The sequence below is a fragment of the Silurus meridionalis genome, chromosome 2 (assembly GCF_014805685.1).
Source record: "Silurus meridionalis isolate SWU-2019-XX chromosome 2, ASM1480568v1, whole genome shotgun sequence".
In the NCBI taxonomy this organism is placed as follows: Eukaryota; Metazoa; Chordata; class Actinopteri; order Siluriformes; family Siluridae; genus Silurus; species Silurus meridionalis.
The window spans coordinates 34,249,802-34,268,956 of NC_060885.1; the positions used below are offsets into that span (position 1 = coordinate 34,249,802).

At 39.3% G+C, this 19,155-nt stretch overlaps 1 protein-coding gene across 2 annotated transcripts; it reads right to left on the reverse strand.

Moving 5' to 3' along the window:
• Positions 1-1,305: 1,305 nt before the first annotated feature.
• On the reverse strand, positions 1,306-18,592 carry slc29a1a (solute carrier family 29 member 1a). Of its 2 annotated transcripts, none has more exons than XM_046836616.1 (13): positions 18,470-18,592; positions 8,808-8,865; positions 8,643-8,724; positions 8,370-8,548; positions 6,569-6,708; positions 6,156-6,290; positions 5,965-6,062; positions 5,619-5,700; positions 5,197-5,342; positions 4,978-5,086; positions 4,800-4,885; positions 3,296-3,495; positions 1,306-2,520 (listed from the first exon to the last, which is right to left on the reverse strand). In XM_046836616.1, the coding sequence occupies exons 2-13, from the start codon at positions 8,834-8,836 to the stop codon at positions 2,409-2,411; spliced, it is 1,398 nt and encodes a 465-aa protein (XP_046692572.1). In that variant the 5' UTR covers positions 8,837-8,865; positions 18,470-18,592; the 3' UTR covers positions 1,306-2,408. The 2 variants fall into 2 exon arrangements, with proteins under 2 accessions (XP_046692572.1, XP_046692581.1); XM_046836625.1 differs by lacking the exon at positions 18,470-18,592 and adding an exon at positions 10,343-10,425.
• Positions 18,593-19,155: the final 563 nt, after the last annotated feature.

The following is a 19,155-nucleotide window of genomic DNA, read 5'->3' on the forward strand; positions in this document are numbered from 1 at the left end:
CACACGGACAGTTAATGAGGTGACACCGGAGAGACTGCACCTCTTCAAGTCAAGTCAGGAAGCTTATATATATAAAATTATAGACATTTTACAGATTTAAATGATGTATTGTTTTTATCTGTACGATCAATAAAGACAGTAATTTAAGTTTGTGTCGCCATTATGAGGGAAAAACCCACAAAACGCCCCCTAGAGGGTAAATTGTGTAAAACATGGTGGATTTGGTGTTTGATTTGAGACTTGGCGCAGAAATAAAACAAAAGTTTACTGATTAAAACATTTTTTATCTGGAGTTTATTTATTTATTTTATATCTAAGAAAGGACGTCGTGGATAAACGTATTTTTTGCCGAATTTTTTTTAATTGTGCCTCTTTTTTATTTAGTTATTTATTTATGTATTTACATTTTCTATAAAAATGATGAAACAGAAATGCGCTGAATTGATAGCGTTAATAAAATTTAGTGCCGTTTACAATCCACATATAGAACACAAGCAGAGAAAAGATGATGATGATCAGGAATGTGTCTGATCTCAGTCATGTTCTCATCACTGACTCCCTCTGTCTCATCCACATTAACCCCAAACTTCTTACTGCTTCTGCCTGCTGATTCTTATCTCCATAAACTAGTCTACATCTGTGGTGAGTGAGAGTCAGGACTTTATACACCAGCGGAGTGAAAAAGACGCGCAGTAACAGGAAATCAGTTGTTCGGCTGAAATCGATGCACAGTGAAAATAAAAATAATATTTCACCAAATCAGTGGATTAAAACTAAAGTAACGAGCCAATTTTGAAAATGTAAGAAGTAAAAAGTACAGATATTTGTGTAAAAATGTAATGAGTAAAAGTGAAAAGTAAAAAATGAGTAAATAGTGGAGTAAAAAACTGATACCAGAAAAATCTACTGAAGTACAGAAACGAAGTATTTGTAATCCGTTACTTCCCACCTCTGCTCAAGGTAATAAAATATAATAAAATCTCGAGCTAAAAAGGGGAAAAAAAGGATAGGACAATATGGCTGATTAACACAGGTGCTGATTAAATAGACATGTTTATAAAAATGCAAGTATCTGTGTCATCAAACCTTCAGCAGAGTTCGTCTGCACTTCGTCCGTCCTCTAAAACCCAAACCACAGCACAGGTTCCTGCTGTAAACGAGATGACCAGACCTGGAAAGATGTTCTGGAAAGACGTCAAAACATCAGCTTTGCTCTCCAGAGCGGAAGAGCAGATCTGTTTATCTGCCCAGTTTGAAAAAAAACGTCACAGCTTTTATACATACAAATAAATACACACACCAACATTAACGTACACACAGAATTCAGCTCAGGTTTTATTGGACACACTCGAGCCTGATGCCTTGAACTCCGCATGGCAGCGCAGAACGCTGAATCACTGGCATGATGAAAAAACAACACGAGAAATGGCAGCTATTAACTGCTAAACTTTTCACCTTCATCTTTATCCAGCATGTGGATACACCGGAGTACAACAGAAGAAAAGGAAACTCTTTTTTTTTTTTTACAAAACTTATGGCATTTTTATAATGGCACCTGTAAAATCTTTACATGCCCACAATTAAAAAATAAACCAAAAAAATGGAATTTCAGGGAACAATATCATTCTGTTTGTTCACAGTTACTGTCGTGTTGTTGGCTGTCAGTTTCCCTTTTAAAAATAAAAACAATTCTAAAATACGATTTACATTAATAACTTGCATAATAAGAGAGATCTATCTCGACTATTTTTAAAGCACAAATATTGTACACACTGTATTTTCCGCACACATTTTTTTGATGTAGAGGGAAAAAGCTGCAGTACTTTAAGGCTTTTGTACTCAACGTTACACAAGTAAAAAAAAAAATTAAATAATACAATAAAAATAATTCTATGGTTCCAACTAACAACATGCAAAAAGAAATGTACAGTGTAGTGTTAACTACTGCCCCCTGTTGGGTGACATTAGTACTAACACCTATTAAAAAATAATGCTAAATATTAAAGTTAGGAGAATAAAATAAAACTGGCATTTCCGCAAAACTTCTACTACTACTTCCAACTGAAACAAAAAGTTCAAAGAGATCAAAGAGGGAAAATTAAACCACAAGTTAATCCAATTAGGATTTTTTTTACTTACACAATGGCTTTAGATGGAACAGTTTTGTGGTAAATCGCTTTTCATCAACAAACCCGTCTGTTCCAGGGGTGTTAAAAGAAAACCACGAGGCCATGAACATGTTCTTCTGAATAAGTAAAATTTATCTTCAGGCAAAAGTGTAGTTCTATTAAACTTGGAAGACTGATTAAATACTAAATCCTTGTGTTTTCAAATGGCACAGTTGAGCAGTTTGGTAATGTTTGTCCTTTACTTTCTCTCCCAGAGGGTGATATACTGAGTAAGATGTGTTAGATCAGTGCCCTGAAGCCAAAGGACAGTGCAGCTCCCAACGACAGACCCAAGGACAGAAAGAAGACCATGATGGCCCCGGCTGTCTCTGCTTCATGCTGGGCCACTTTCCTGTGGGACAGATCCAAAACGAGAAAATAATTACTAAATAAGTGCTAACACGTGGTGATCTGTGACGCGTCATATCCAGGATGTTTTCCTTAAGCCTGGTGTTCTTAAAATGTGCCTTTATATTTACCTTTGGCTTTTTATGTGTCTAATCTTCATTGAGAAACCTAGGAATCCTCTCAGCCCTGAACATTAAACTAAGATTTTCTTGGCAAACCTTCTCATCTTCTCCTTTTGGTCTCATGTTCTGTTTTGTTGGACTGGCGTACATTTAGCTTTCTCCCCCCACATTACTATAAAATTTGAGGATTTCCTTTCGGTCACCCGACACTGTGGGTGTGCCAGGTGTTACAAACATCTGCACCCGACTGAACTATGACACTAATTGCATGAGTAAAGATTCGCCGCTTAAGTATCATGTGATATTGTTTTTTTAGAAAACATCAACATTCATCTCTGATGTTCAGTAAGTAATGTTCACGATACACTGTTCTGCACAGAACAAATATATAGTGCAGTGTGTGGTTTAAATCCGAGTTCATAATACAGTATGAAGCTTGCAATGTGGTCAAATGTGTGTGTGTGTGTGTGTGTGTGTGTGTGTGTGTGTGTGTGTGTGTGTGTGAGGATTTCACAACTGATTTTTAAATGCAGCTGAGCCAATTAGGTTTTTTTAAAAAGAAAACATTGCTAACGATGAGACATCGAAACATTTTGGAATGTAATTGATTCTGTGTGAGATCCAGTTTATGGGGTGGTGTAAACTCTTTATACTCACTTCGGTCCGAAGCACATGCACAGGCTGGCGAGATAGCCATTGCTGAATGAGAAGACAATCATGAAAACGATGTACCAGGCGTCATGGGCGAACACTACAGGCAGCTTTTGCCTGGGGAACACGTTACACAGCATGAAGAGGGGGATGAAGATGACACGAACCAGCACCAGACCCGGAAGAATGATACTGTCTTTACCAGGCTGCGGAAACAGTACACAAACAATATTAAGACCAGAAAACTCTACAGTCTCTCAGAGTGTAGAAAATATATTTAAGAATCAGGTAGTCATTCAAAAACAGTAATGAGATCATAAACAATAATCTGGAATCATCTGGATTCATCACAAACTATTTCCAGGAAACAATTATAACCATGAGGAAACACGGGAGCTTTGAGGATGGATTTGGATTTGGTTTGTACTTAATGCCAACAGTCTGCTACACTGACTCAGGACTACTGGATGTATTTGATCATCACTGCACCTCAACATCGTTTATCTGTAATAAATGGGCATTCGGTGCCACCCAGATGAGGATGAGGTTCCCTCTCATGTCTGGTGCCTCTTAAGGTTGTTTCCTCATGCCACCTCAAGGAGTTTTTCCTTCACCACAGTCGCCACCAGTTGGTCATTTGTGCGAAAAGATTAAATTCCACCTATATTCTTGCCTCCATGCAACAAATTAAATTTAGATCAATTTACACAAGTTATTACACAAATCCAAACGTAGCAGATCATTTTTACAATCTGGATAAATTCTAGTTAAAGTGAAATGTGTGTGCTTTTGTTTTGTCTGCTATAAAAACTCTTCCTGGTTCTTCCACCTGAAAGTCTTTCTCCCCATCCTATTCCCTCATCGTCGTAAAAAGCATTTCACTGCATGTCCTTTCACCTGCAAATCTTACAAATGGGTTGATATGTTTTTTCCTCTCGTTTTGTGGAGGTGTGACGGATCTGTATCGAGTGGACTCTAATTCATGATGTTTATATTAAACATCACATCGGTTCATTTGTGTTGTAAAATCCGTAGTACAGTGTGACAGCATGCTGGTGTGAGTGTCATGTGGACGGAACTGTGAACTTTCCACATCTCAAAGTCCTTTCCTATTGATCTGTGAATTTTTTCAAGTTTTTAAAAGTGCACTGAAATGCGTGGACTGAATAAACATGAGCCCCAGAGCGCATCCTCACACACCGGTGTCCTACATACAGCTTAGAAGTGTAATGATTTATAGTCCTTCTAAAGATGTCTGGATTTTAGAACAAGCTCATTAGTGCCAATATCTATTGTTAAAAGTACTATAGTACTATATAGTAAATTTCCCACAGATAGGAGTTTATTTGTTTTTTTACCCTACAGTCTCGGAGCAGAATTTACTAACCTTGAAAATGCTTTTAAAACACACACCAGATGTTTGGACTGTTTCGTGTCTCAGAGCAAAATGAACACTTTAAACCAGCACTTTTCCCCTTAACCCACAAAACATGCACTTCATGACACTCACCCATGTGCACTTTGCTGTTAAGCTTCGTCCGGCCCAATCCATCAAGTTAAACATCAAGAAGCAGAACACGGGAATGAAGTATTTTGCTGGAGATATCAGTGAAAAGGAGGACGATGATGTGAAAACATAATAAGCTGCAAAATCTTAAAGTAGCACACTTTGAGAAACACCTTCTTACCCCAAGTACCACCTGCAGCGATATAGGGCTTGACATCCACAGTCACAGCAGGGAAAACTCCAATAGTGACGGTGAAGATGAAGCACACTGAAAGGGCCATCACCTTGATCTAAAGGGGTGGAGCAGGAGAAGTAATCAGGATCTCAGCAGGTCTATACAATTATATTTTGTCTAATGATTGTATAAACATTATAAACTTCAAACTTTTCCAAAAGGTACCTTCTTGAAGATGCCAAACACAGAGATGGAAGGTGTGGTATTTACATCAGTCAGATCCACTACTAAAGTTTTCTCCGCAGGGTTTTCCGTAACTTCAGCATTCACATCTAACGCTATACTCTGAGTCTTGTTGCTTTCCAGCGCATCTTCATATGAAACATTGTGTACAAGTACAAATAAGAAAAAAGGGGCAGGAAACAAACAGAATACAAACTGCAGGATTTTCACGAGTCTCCAGCATCATCTACGAGCACTCAGACCTTTAGCAGCAATAGCAAAAGAGAACTAAACAAATATACCAGATGGTTTGGATTTTAGCACAAGCTTTAGTGAGAAAGGTATTTCCCAGAAAACTCTGAGTCGGGTTTGAAGGCCTGTGCTCTGAGAACTTAATGTGCAAGTGTGTTCAGTAATTGCTCTACCTTTGTTCAAGAGGTCCATCTTGTTTTCCTCATCACCAGAAGATTTGGTACTACTGGTGTTTGCATAATATTTAAAGAAATCCTGCAACATCATTAAACAAATAATTAGAAACAAACCTGATGGAATAAGTTCACTGAAGACGGCTTTAACTGTGTCCATCTCAGGGCTACACCACATGATAAGGGGTGAGGCGTGAATAGCAATACCAGGAACAAACCAAAAATAGGACATTTTAATAACTAAATGTTAAAGATCTGATCAATGTAAGTGTGTATACTGTGATAAACTGGGACACTTGGCTCCAAGGAATAAAGAAATAAAAATACTTAAGAGCTTGTGTCATACCATTCTGGGCAGCAAGATGTAAGAAACGATGGCCAGCAGAATTACAACACAGGCCATGATGAAGTAACCAAAAGCACTGTCCTGCAGCGTTGAGCCAGCTGGAAAATAAAGACGTGAATAACGTAAGCCCAAAGGGTAAAATGTAAAATCAGTAATGTAGTGAAAAAGCAAATTGAAGAAAAAAAACGCACAGGCGATTGCACAGATCATGGAAAAGGCTGCGAATGTTCCAGCCAATCCCTGGCCGCTCATGATGGGAGCCGTGTAAGACCCTGGGAGCAGCCCTGCCAAGCCGAACAAACTTCCCTGCAGAATTGCACCAAAACCTGGAGAATGGAGAAAAACAAAAATGTCCGAGTGGTGAGAAGAAGGGAAGAAAAAAAAACCCATGGGATTATCAAAGATAATTTCCCAGCACACATTCTGTGTTTGTTATCTTTTCCACAGCTCGACTTCCCAAACCAGAGTGTAATAATAACATCAAAGCAGGCTGGTCTGCCATGTTGATCTTAACTCCAAGTGAAAAAAGAAGTCAACTGCATGATGGTGCATTGAACAACTTCTCAAAAATTCAAACCAGCAGACGTCTAGCTGAGACACTCACAGTTGATGCAGACTATTTTAAACATGGTGACGATGAAAAAGGTTAGAGGTTCCATGTCCACCTTGACCAACACTGCAGTGACCAGAAACACCACCAGGATCACAGTGAGGCTGCCGCAGATCCTTAATTTCTGAGGAATCCTGGAGGAAAGCAGAGGGAAATAGGAATCAAAGATCAACATTCCTTATACAAACCTGAGATAATGATAAAAAGATGGCTGAAAAATAAAGCCTGCAAGATACCACAAAATATTTGGTTGACAGTAGGGTTAGGCTGATTATTCGGTTGGGGCTCATGGGGTTTACACGGCACGTGCACCACGTTGACTGATCCTCAGTAACCGTTTTGTGGTTTCCGCTTGTACCTTCCCATGAGATTTTTGAGCGACTGATTTACTTCAATTTAGCTCAAAGCCTGCTTTGATCTACCATTTACAGTCTACAGTTCCAAGGAAATTCTAGAAAAGCTAGAAATTTACTGTTCAAATTAACACTCACAACCCACGCCTACAGAAACATCTCTACATGGAGAAAATATGATCCAAAAAGTGAAGATGACCTACCAAATCACACCACAGATCTTTGGCCACAGGTCTCAGAAAACATCAACAACAACATGCCTGTGCCTGATATAATACAAAACCATCCAACACAAAGAGCTGGGAGGAATCCAGACACCAAAAATAGAACAGACAATGATATTCATGCCTGTATGGGACGGTACACCACTGAAGCACTTCAGGAAAAGGGTTCAAGACCCGTTATTGCCAAGCTGCCACTCTTGGGCCCTTGAGCAAGGCCCTTAAACCTCCAGGGGTGCCGTATAATGGCCGACCCTGCGCTCTGACCTCAGCTCCTGAGCAAGCTGGGATATGAAGAACAAATTTCACTGTGCTGTAACGTGTATGTGACAAATACAAGCTCTTCTAACTAAGGATCTCATTTTTACATCTGCGCCATGAGCCCAATATCACAAATACAAAGGTTCTTCCTACAGCACTAGTCATCACCAACAAAAGCATACAAAAAACTGGAGAGCAAAGATCATTGATTCATATTTTATAACCTCTTTATCTCTGCTGTTTTATCTCTGATTTTTAAAGCTGCTTTGGGACAATGTCCATCGTTGTATATAAATAAAACTGAATTGAATTGGGGGACTCATGATCAATAATCAACTACAGAACAACAGAAAAATATATCGCACAAGAGACTGCACGTGGCATGGCGAGCTCCACCTTAATTACTGTTCGATTAATGCTATTACTCAGGAAAAGAGACGAGAAAAGAGAATTGAAACTGAACAGACTTCAACATCAGAAACCTGCGTTTACCTCATTTACAAACCACCAACAACACGGACACAACCTTTACTGATCAGAAAAAACTGTGTGATTATTAGATTATACTCAGAACGTATAAGAATGAAATAACCAAGATCTTATCTTCTTAACTCCACTATGAATTATGGAATCTGGATTCTGGTTTCTCATACGGTTTCTTCCTCATACCATCTCATGAAGTTTTTTTCCTTCACCACTGTTTCCACTGGCTCTCTCATTAGGACAAACTAATAAGCACTTTTTAATTCTGTAAATCTGCTTCAGGAGAACATCTACTGTTCAAACTGTTACTGTTCTAATGAAAAATAAAGAAATGTGACCTACTGCTCTGCTCCAGGTTCTGATCATCAGGGAGGTGTAATTACAAGCACGTATGAAGTACAAATCGAAATGTTAAGTTCAGAGAGCTGTAGGAGAATAATGCTGTGTGAGAAGTGAGAGCTGGAGATTTGGCCTCACCTCTGATGGAGCAAGGAATTAAGGCAGGTGAAGATGAGCAGAGGGACCATGGCACACAGGGTCATCACATTGTTAAATTTTGATTCCAGGACACTTCGTGTGTCACCTTCTGTGCCATCATGGGTCCCGTTCTGCTTGTCACCAGCGGGGGCAGAATCTCGGAGACGGCTGGTGAAGTACTGTGAAGAATTAAAACCACAATCTTATTACGCATCATATGATCTGATCACTATTCCAGTTCCCGTTAAGCGTTGGGGTGGTTTGTAATGTTACCATGGTGGCAGTCATGAAGAAGTTCCATGGCAGAAGTGTTCCCAGCCCCAGGATGAACAATATAATCCATACAGCGTAATACCTGTAATGATGATAAAAATAAAAAAAACGCATATTCTCAGCAGTTAGTAATTAAATATGAAGAGATAAAGAGATGCTACTCACCTGTCTCGTGGAGCGTTCGTAGCCGTCATTGTCGCGGTTTATAGTTCAGGCTCAAATGCTAGAAGACAAAATTGGGAATTACCAGAATTATTATTAATAACAGGTTCTGAGGGTCTGAGAATTCGTTCATTTTTTTTGGTTTGAAAATGAAATATAAATGAAGGTTTATCCTATAAATCAGTTACAGTTTCATGTTATCTTATTGTTTGACTTTGTGTGTTTGTGAAAATCTTGAAGAACCTTAATGTAAAATTTCTGATCAAGCATCAGCACAAAATCAATCAGTGGCTCCAAACATTCTGGCTTCACACAGAAGTTCATATGGATCACTACATGCTTTTTAAACCAACCAGAGTGCGACAGGAAATGGGAGTCAAACACACGTGTTCTCTTCTTACAATGTTTTACCACATACAAGTTCAGATGCTCATTGAAGAACCACCTCACTCTGTCCTGTCGATCTTCTACTAGATTCACTGTGATCTCTGAATCTGTTACTTTAGTTTTTAATCATATTATTTATCATCTGCTTGAACATCTTCAGAGCGGATATTTCTTCCTAAGAACAGAGCTGTGAAATTCCCTTTTACTTCCAGATTCGGATGTTCAATTGGGAAAATTGTATTTTAGGTCATTGATCATATTTCATATTGTGGGACTTTGATTTTTAAACTTTGTGCGGTTAAACCAACATATAAAATTAATAAATACGTCACTTTCTCTTTTTTTGTGTGTCTCAAAACATATAAAACATCTTTTCTCCTGAAAAACAACAAACGAGTCTGAATTCACATTTTGTTTGTGAAAAGAAAAAAAAACGAATGAAGGCATCATACATCAGACCTCTGACACGTTTCTGTTTAAGTGCACAGTCATTAATAAAAAAATATCATTTCAAAAGCAGTAAAACAGATCAAGCTGAAAACGTTCTGCTGTTTTACTTTGGTTTATATTTGTGCAATCGCAAATATAGAAAATCAAAAAGTCACAAAATGAAAGTGTTTTTTCCAGAAACAGATCAGCAGTGGTTATGTTTTCTCATGAAATTAACCTCATGAGGCATTTATTAAAAAAATAGCAATGTGCAACTAAATTCCCATCAGAGGATTCTGGCCTTTGTGACCAAAAAAAGCCTACAAACTCAGGAATCTAGTGATTTTTATTTTTTTTCATTAGTAGCAAAATTCCAGCCTTCAGAGCTAAAATTCCAAGAGTAAAAAAGGGGGTTTGCCTTTTTAAACAGTCGAAAGCTACAGCTTCAATTCAGAAGCTTTTTCTCAGTACAGCTTGGATTATCTAAAGATTCAAATCTACTAAAGTCTGACAGACAATTATTTCATTTCATTCAATACATTTCTGGTAGTGCAGCATTACGCTGACCTGAACAACTGCAGACAAACATCTGGAATAGCAAAATAATATTAATAACAACAATAATAACAATAATAATAATAATAATAATAATAACCTCTAACATCCAGCAAATATTCAGGTAAATGTTAGAAACAGCAGGTGAAAAAGAAACCAGGTCTTACAGTGTGTATTCCTCAGCACTTCAGCGACAGCGTCACACTGCAGCGTCGACCACCGAACAAACCTCATCTAATACATTCTACACAACAGTAAAGAGTTCTCAGAACACAGTTCACCCCCGCCTCTCAGATTCACTCCTCCCAAACACTACACTACTGGAATGTTTCACAGAGATGTAAGAATTAGAAAAGCATGACTATAGGAATAAGCAACATGTATATACTTACTGTTGTACACACACACACACACACACACACACACACACACACACACATGGGCCAGAGCTTCAGTGAGAATCATCTGAACAAAGTGGGACATACTCCAGCATGATAAAACAAGCAAACAACCATGAAGCATATACACAGAACACACACACACACACACACACACACACACACACACACTCCAGAGGTCCTAACAGCTGTCAGAGAATCCAAGCAGCTCCTGAGAAATGTCTATATGGTCTTCACTATAAGTATCTAAAAGTGATCCTGCTGCGAAAATCGTTTACACGTACAGTTTTTATAATACAGACAAATCCATCTGCACACACACAAATCTTCTGTACTCATTCTTATGTTCTTCTTCCAGCAGAACATTTCACACACGTGTGCACTTTATGCCGGTTTGTTCTGTGTTCATTTCTGTTGTACATCATCTACACTTCCTTTACAGCTTCTACACTTCTGTTAAAGCTTCTACAAAACTTCCATATGGTGATGCTGAAGGCAACCGTGTTCAGGAGATCCGAGAGAGAATAACGCAGCAGCAGCAGGATCCACGGACCAGAGCCGGGTCAGGAATGTGGTTCGGAGCTGGAGGAAAGGAGCAGTGAGAAGTATCCTGTGGATGAGGAGACAAATCAGTGCGCTCTGTTCCAGTATCCAGCAACAAGGATAAATAGGAGAGAGAAAAGAGGGAAAAGAGCCTCGGGGCCGAGGGACACGGAGTAGAGCCAAATGTGTGTATGTGTGTTTATAGGTTGAAGTTTCAAAATTGCTGAATATGCCAGGGCATGAGAGTTATGATTCCATCAACTGAAAAGGTGTAGATGTGTGTGTGTGTGTGTGTGTGCATGTGTTTGCATGTGTGTGTCGGTTCCCCAATAGAAATTACAAGTAGAATGTGTAATTAACTGTGTACCTGTGACTCAAATAAAACACGTCCACATGTCCTGACTACACTTTACTCCAAAGTACCTACAAAGCGAAGATGCTACAATAAACAACTGCAATGTTAACACACAACAGATCAGGCATGAATCCATACATCAGGCATGAATCCATACAGATGTTGCGTATAAGTCCGATGCAACGGAGTTCATTTACATGTACTTGTAAAAATGTTCCGATAGCAACATCCAGCTTAGTGTATGTAATCAGAGCGATGCCAAATCACAGCCATTCAACCATTAATGATGCCAATCAATCCACTGCTAGAAGCACAGAGCAACAACCTACACAAACTGCCCCATGTCAAATGTTCCACTATCACACCACTCCACTCAGTAGGTTCCTCACGCTACACACAAAACCTGAACACTGGCTTTCTTTAGAAACCATCTACACGTTTCATATGATCTGAGAGTAAATGAGCTCTAAATGAATTCACATGACTCGGGTGCTGAGAGGAATCACGGTCTACACTTCTACACCCTCAGTACAGAAAAATGTGGAGCACTCCATGAAGCAAGGTTTACTCAGCAATGGGAACGTTCCTACATGACCTTTGAATCGATTTTGTTGAGAAGTAATAAGATAACGCAGGGTTAAGGGTCTTTTTTTCCACCAGTTGGTGTCTGGTATCGTGCTGGAATGTGAACACAAACATCTAATCTGCAGCACAAAGCTAATTGTGAAGCAGATTCTGTTCAGAGCAAATTGTTTGAAATAAAGCACATGGATGTAAACTGAAGTGTTTTTGAGTTTCTCTGATGTGTGGTGAGATTTACTCAGTCAAACCTACTCAGTATGATCCAGGAGCACTTTACTACACACCTTAACCATCCAAATGATCTGCACAATTCAGGGAAGAATTAGTTTTAAATCGCTTTTAACTACACAGATGCTACTAATATAATAAATATGATTTAAGGGTTAAAATACTTTTAATTGTACACCACGGTGTCTGGAGCTGCTTCAGAACCGACACTCCAAAGCTAAAAGGAAACAAAAAGGTGTTTGTGGTATTGTAACAGTGGACAGAGCTGGAGATCTTCATCTGTGTAATAGCAGAGACAAATTCCAGAGCCGTATCTGCTGCACTCTGGTCTGAACAACAACAGAACATTACCATGTTCGTTCTTTCAGACCAACACTTACTCTATTAAACACATGGCCTTCAGAGATGCACAGTGGAAACTACTACTTAGAACTGCGGCGTTTGAGGGAAAACCCAAACAAAACAAGAACATTTCACCTCCTTCTCCGTTACTAAAATTAAACGATAAACTGCTTGCATTCCAGATGAAAATGTTTTTGTTCCCCACATCTACAAAAAACTAAATCTTCACTCTAGGTGCATTTGTTTGTGGTCAACAATGCATGCAAGTACAGGGTTATCAGGGACAGTGTGGAAATCTCTTTCCTCTCCTGGAAAAAATATTTAGTCTTCAGCAGGGCTCCGAAGCTGTCCGAAAAGTCCATCAAGTCTTCTCTGGAAAACATGCAGACGTCTACATCTAGTGCTAAAAATGCCATTTTTCTACTATTTTATGGATAACAGAAAAAAAATCACATCTAAAAGTGCTATAAAAAAAAGAATCCCATTCAGAAAACACAACCTTGCTCAAGGGCCCAAGAGTGGCAGCTCTGTGATACTGGGGTTTGAACCCCTAACCTTCAGACTGTTAACCATTGAGCTACCACCTCCTCCAGATGGATCAAACCTTCATATCCTTCATGGATCCATGAATAATTGCTGCATGAAAGAACAGAAACAGAAACCGAGAACTAAAGAAATAAACTGAAATCCTTTTTAATGCTCCTCATGAAATCCTTATGCAACACATGATCTCTCCTGACAGGCGGCAGGTCCTAACAGCTGTTTCATATCTCTGCGTGGATTTTCTGCAGAATTTGCCTGAAACTTGCTTTGATAACAAAGCATAACCAAAACAGAATTTTAGAGATGCGGGTCTGCCTAACATCAAGCGGCCCATACCAGTATATGCAGGCCCATCGAGAAGCACAGTTAGAACATTTGGGAATCTCCTGAAAAGGCCTCTAAAAAAGTGAGGGAAAGACCAAAGAGTGGACAAAGGAAGGATATGCTCAAGATCCCAAACAAGCTCATCAGAGGAGGGAACGTCACGGCTTGGGTTTGCATGGCTCACAACAGGCTCACTGATCTTTACTGTTGAGTAACTCATGATGTAGCAGCAGAATAAATTTAGAAAGTCTGCAGTTACATTGTCTGGAAATTTACAGAGAAATGCATCCAGTCTAATTTGGAGGAACTCCCACAGTATGGCAATAATCCAAATCACACTGCCAACACAACAAAGGACTTCTTTAACAGAAATACAAACAACAATTGGAAAAAAGAAGTGGTACAAGTCTGGAAAAGAATCTTCACAATGATTTAGATGTCAAATGCTCTTTATAAACACAGTCGTGTGGTGCAGAAGTCAGTGAAGAAGAAACGTAGCAGGAACGGAGTCAATAAAATCTGAATTTAGTGCCTTAAGCGATTCATTTTGGAATGAATATAATATACAAAAGGAGCCTTTCTGATCCTTAAAATACCTTCCTTAAGAAATATGAGGCACATCTGAATCTCTAAGACTAAGCTCAAATGAGAGGCATAGCATGTGATGAAGTTCATGACAAAGCCACTCCTCAGTGTTCTCCACCACTATCACCCCCTGTGCTCAGGTATCCCGGGATTTTGATGCCAGAGCTCCAGAAATAGCTTTCCTGGTGACATGCTGAGTCTCAAATAAGCAGCAGTAACCTGAGAAGGTCTGCGATGAAGCAAAGGTAGCATGGATTTGACGAAGCAGCTGCTGTGTGTGGAGATGAAAAATGATATGAAGGACGCCACTGCAAGTCACAACACACCCGATTATAACCAGTATATGAAACCATTAGGGTTCATGTAATTTGTGTATTTTAACCTGTTTTCACTATGAACAGTTTTTGCTGCATGAGTGACCTTCTCAGGTTCCATTGTGTTAAATGGAGACTATGAAAAAGCTGCTTATTCCTCTCACATGTTCCTCTATGGATTATTTAGTGTTTCAAACTTCCACTGTACACTTACAGCCGTGTTCTCACTTGGTAATCAATAACTGACTACATTGATGCTGATATTAGTATCAGGATTTGGACCAATACAATGTTCACTTAATCATATTCATAAAAATACCCATAACCCACAGAACCGCAGATCACACAATGTTTGTATGTGTATGAACTCTGGAGACTGGGGGTTGTGCTCCTCATTTTCACTGATTTATAACAGATGATTGTACTTTTCATGACTTTTCATCCACCAAAGTCAAGATGTTTTTATTAGGTTACTTTCATTACTGTAGGTGATCTTTGTGAATTTTTTCACAGAGCTTCACATTCTGCTTTGCTTTCCTTCATAGCTATAACAATGGATTTCTATAGCTTTGTATGGATCATTTTGTTTTCTATCTGAACGTGTGAAGATGCCTCCAGTAGTCATGTTCGACATGAAAACAGTGACGTCCTGATAATGTTGTAATATGATAATATCACATTGATGTTAATAATGTTGTGGTACGTTATAGTGGAAAAAGTTCCATTTAGATCCAATTAGTAGTAACATCACCCATCTCAGCCAAGTTCACAGCTCCAACGTTTATGTACATGGTGAACTGCTTTGCATGCTAGCAAGGCTATCTGTTTTCCACACCATGGTTTCTTAGAGGTCCTTTAAACCATGGTGGGGAACAGATAGCCCCTTATCTCATCCACCAGCTTGGTGGCCTCCTAAACCTGCGATATCGGATGAAGCATCATGGTCACAGTTTACCAAAAAAATTTACGATCAAGTTTTGCAGCCAAAAAATCTAATTTTACCCAATAAGTTTAAAGTTGTGTCTTGATAAGTAGGTTCTACGCTCGCCAACAAATAAATTCAGCTGCTGTGTGCTAGTAGGCCTTATTCCAAAACCTTCCCAAATCAGTATCGATTGTATTATAAGTTGTAAGAGATAAATAACGGAGTTGAAGCTGGTAATAAGTACTGCAGTACTGCTCCATAACAGCCAGGCGTAATCCAACAAGTCGTGGTTTTCTTGAAGTTTACTGATGATTACAAATCCAAACAATAAAAAAGTCACTAAATCCAGGAAGATGTCGTCTGTTGTATTTTGTATGTCTGAACTGTATACAGTGATTCGACATGTTCTCTAATGTCCCAGGCATTCATCATAACTACAATATCTTAACTTGCACAGGGTTTTTTGCAATGTAGTAAATGTTTCTGCACAGGATCTGCACAGCAGAACACCGCAGGGTTAAACTCAGTCTGTTCTTCACTGTTTAGATACTCCTGAAGCAGAACAGTATGGAATGAAGATACAACTTTGCTTGAAATCCTTCTAAGGGGCCAAAGACAAGCTGGTTGCTACGAAGCAAACTGGAGCACATGTTTGGTGTAGGAAATGCAGAGCACTACCTGACCAGAGCAGACTTCAGAAAGGCACAACAGCAAGTTAAGGTTACAATTAAAGCATTTCCAAATGCAACGAGGCAAAACTTGGCCCGTGTGGTCTCCTGCTGTTAGGCATAAAAAAGCAAATTACCTCAAAAATGCGTAACCTTTTTTTTCCGCATCTGCTCTCATATGGCTACGAGAATGTTTTTATACTCTTTCCTGTTCATCGTTCTTCACCCTGAATAATTTCAAACAGACTCAGTCCGGCTCCATTGTTTTTTTTTGTGCTGTTTGTTGAGAAGAATGTGTTCCAGCATTTTCATTCAACCTTTGGGCCAAGAAGCAACGTTCAGTACATTCAATCCACAAAAAACTAGATGGTGTTACACGCAAAACAGATGTACCATCACCATACAATCCACAAAAAGTACTACAGAAACCTCTAACAGCTTACATGCATCTTTTAATAAATATAATGTTTTAACAGGCTGATTATATAACGATGCATTAATACATGCATTCTTAATTTTTTGCATGTAAACACATTAAACGTGAATCAAATAAGTGTTTCTGTTCTCATGGCCTCAGCACAAGTGCATTATATGACTGAGAACTGTGGTCAGGAGACCTTATGAGAAATTCTCGAGAGAAATTATGCTTATGAACATTCCCCAGCACCCTTCACTTCACCACATCCAAGTCTGAAATGCACACAAAAAGTTAATTCTGTGAGCGGAAAATACTTCCGAAAATCTTGGCGAAAGGTCCGTAAAACACTGCCAGTGCTTGTCCATGAGTTTTTATTTATTACTCGGCAGAATTAGCGACACTTCTTTTGGACAGGAAGGTAAAGATCAGGCGCAATTTCTCTCTAAACAGAAAAACAGGACTCTGTATTATCAACCACAAGGAATTCTCATGCATGTGCCTCTGAGATCAATAGAATTTCTGCACATTCTGTTGTAAACTAAATTTACATTCCTAATAGTTTGGATCTGGTCCACCCAGGATTGTTTTCTCCACTTTTTATTCTACAATTCTACAAATCTGAACTCTCTCTCTAGGGAGCTAAAAAAATACCATTGAATGAGATCAAGCAGTAGTTAAATCATGTGGAAAGAGTGATAGACTAGTAATAGGATCAGTTCTCAACCATGTTCATAAGAAAAGACAACATCTCTTCCTGTTAACAGGGAGGAGTGGTCTGAGAATGTTTAAACTGGTGCACATCCCAAACTATTGAGATATACAGGCGTCCCGTTAAAGCAGAAAACAACAAAGTGTCTTATTATGTCGCTAAATTAACAAGTGACTCTTCAACCATGTACAGGAGAAAAATGTACACCGTGTGAGTAAAAACCTGCGTTTGACTCAGCTGAGATCTGGTTACTGAGAAGATCACAGTCTTACATCATTTCCATACTGATTAATCCACTCAACTTCATTCACGAAGAGACCACTCCTGCTAGAACAGACATGTCTGATCTGATCAGGGGATGAATGTGATCAGTCAGAATAACTTTAGCAAAATATCTTCACTGACCACTGCAGACCAGGAACAGCCCACAAGAATTGCAGTTTTGGAGATGCTCTAACCCAGACGTCTAGACGTCACAATTTGTCAAACTCACTCAAATCCGTACGCTTGCCAATTTTTCCTGCTTCTAACATCAACTTTGAGGACAAAATGTTCACCTGCTGCTTAATAAATAAATCCATCAACTAAAAGGTGCCATGATGAAGAAATAATCAGTGATCGATCTATCTATCTATCTATCTATCTATCTATCTATCTATATATATATAAAATAATGCATACACTGATTGCACTGAACATGCTGCTTGTTAATATATAAAAAATAAATAGTCTAGTCTATAGTTTTTAATGATTATATTTGATATCTACACACTTTATCTTGTTTATGAACTTTGCACGTGCTGTAAGTGTCCCCTGGGGACCGTGTACACAGATAGCGGACTCTCATCCCTGCTGTTCTGATATGGAGCACAGCCGCAGATACGGATAAACTCTACCCTGAGTTCAGCGCGTGCTCACGTCTCAAATGTCGCAAAAACGCAAAAAAAGGACAAAGGGTCGCTCAAAGTCTTCCCTGGTCAGGATTCCTCGTGTCCTCCTGCAGACCAGCTTTACTGTACATGTTCTGTACACTTCAACACATCTTCCATCCATAACTTTCCAATTTACACGTCGCACGAGCTTCCATTCCGTTGTCTAGTCTGAAAACCACGTGTGATTGCCCAGACCACCACCACCACCACAATCACTACCCACTCGCGGCTCCTCATTTAGCGGATGCCAGTTTTGGTTTTCTTACAGACACAAACAAATATTAATGAACCAAATTAGAGTAAGAATAGAGAAGAAGCGCATTTCTCCACTCCGAACTCCGAGCACAGCGCGCGCGCACATCACACCCTCGGAATAAAGCCGATATGATAAACTGGTTTGTTTTCTGTAAATTCGGATATGAAATTACCTTTCTGTGGACTCCGCTAAAATTGTTCCGGTAACCTTCCCGTACCCAGGCTTTATGATGCACGCGCTAACAAATGCACTGCCCGCGCGCGAATGTGACAAAAGCGTCATCGTGACGTTTTGGGTTGCGTCACAGTGACACCCCTCTCCCCCCCCCCCTGCAGGACTGGATGCGCCACAAAAAGTTATTATAAGAATATTCGTTCATCGGTGAGGTAGAAGCTCAGAGGTCAGTTGGACTTTGAATCAGAAGGTCACGTGTTCGAATCCCAGCACCACCAAATTGCCAATGCTGGACCCCTGAGCACGAGTCTTAAACATGCAACTGCTCTGTTGTAATATAAATGAACTTCTTTCTCAGAATTTGGAGGTCAAATAACCATGTATTTAATATCACATCAAAAAAATAAATATCTTCTCCTAAACTCTGGTCAAGGCGTGTAAAATATGCATCGTCCACCAATGCAACAGAGACAAGGAACATTTCCATCAGACAGAATAAGGAACAAACTACAGGAGACCAAAAGGGAAACGTGACTTTTTACTTGCTACAGTTAAAACCTGTGATTTTCACATTCACTGAGGTGTTTAGACATGTTGAGCAATTTCTGGGGGTGATCCAAAATTATTGCACTTCCTGCACCCCTTTACTTGCTTGACAAAATTAAAATAAAAAAACACTGGTTT

What these genes read in the sequence shown, in the direction of transcription:
- slc29a1a (XM_046836616.1), bottom strand. Translation starts at nt 8,836, where the DNA reads ATGACGGCTACGAACGCTCCACGAGACAG. An exon ending in CATGATCTGTGCAATCGCCT is followed by an intron (nt 6,063 to 6,155) that starts GTGCGTTTTTTT and finishes TTTATTTTCCAG; the next exon opens with CTGGCTCAACGCTGCAGGAC. An exon ending in TGTTTGGCATCTTCAAGAAG is followed by an intron (nt 5,087 to 5,196) that starts GTACCTTTTGGA and finishes CCACCCCTTTAG; the next exon opens with ATCAAGGTGATGGCCCTTTC.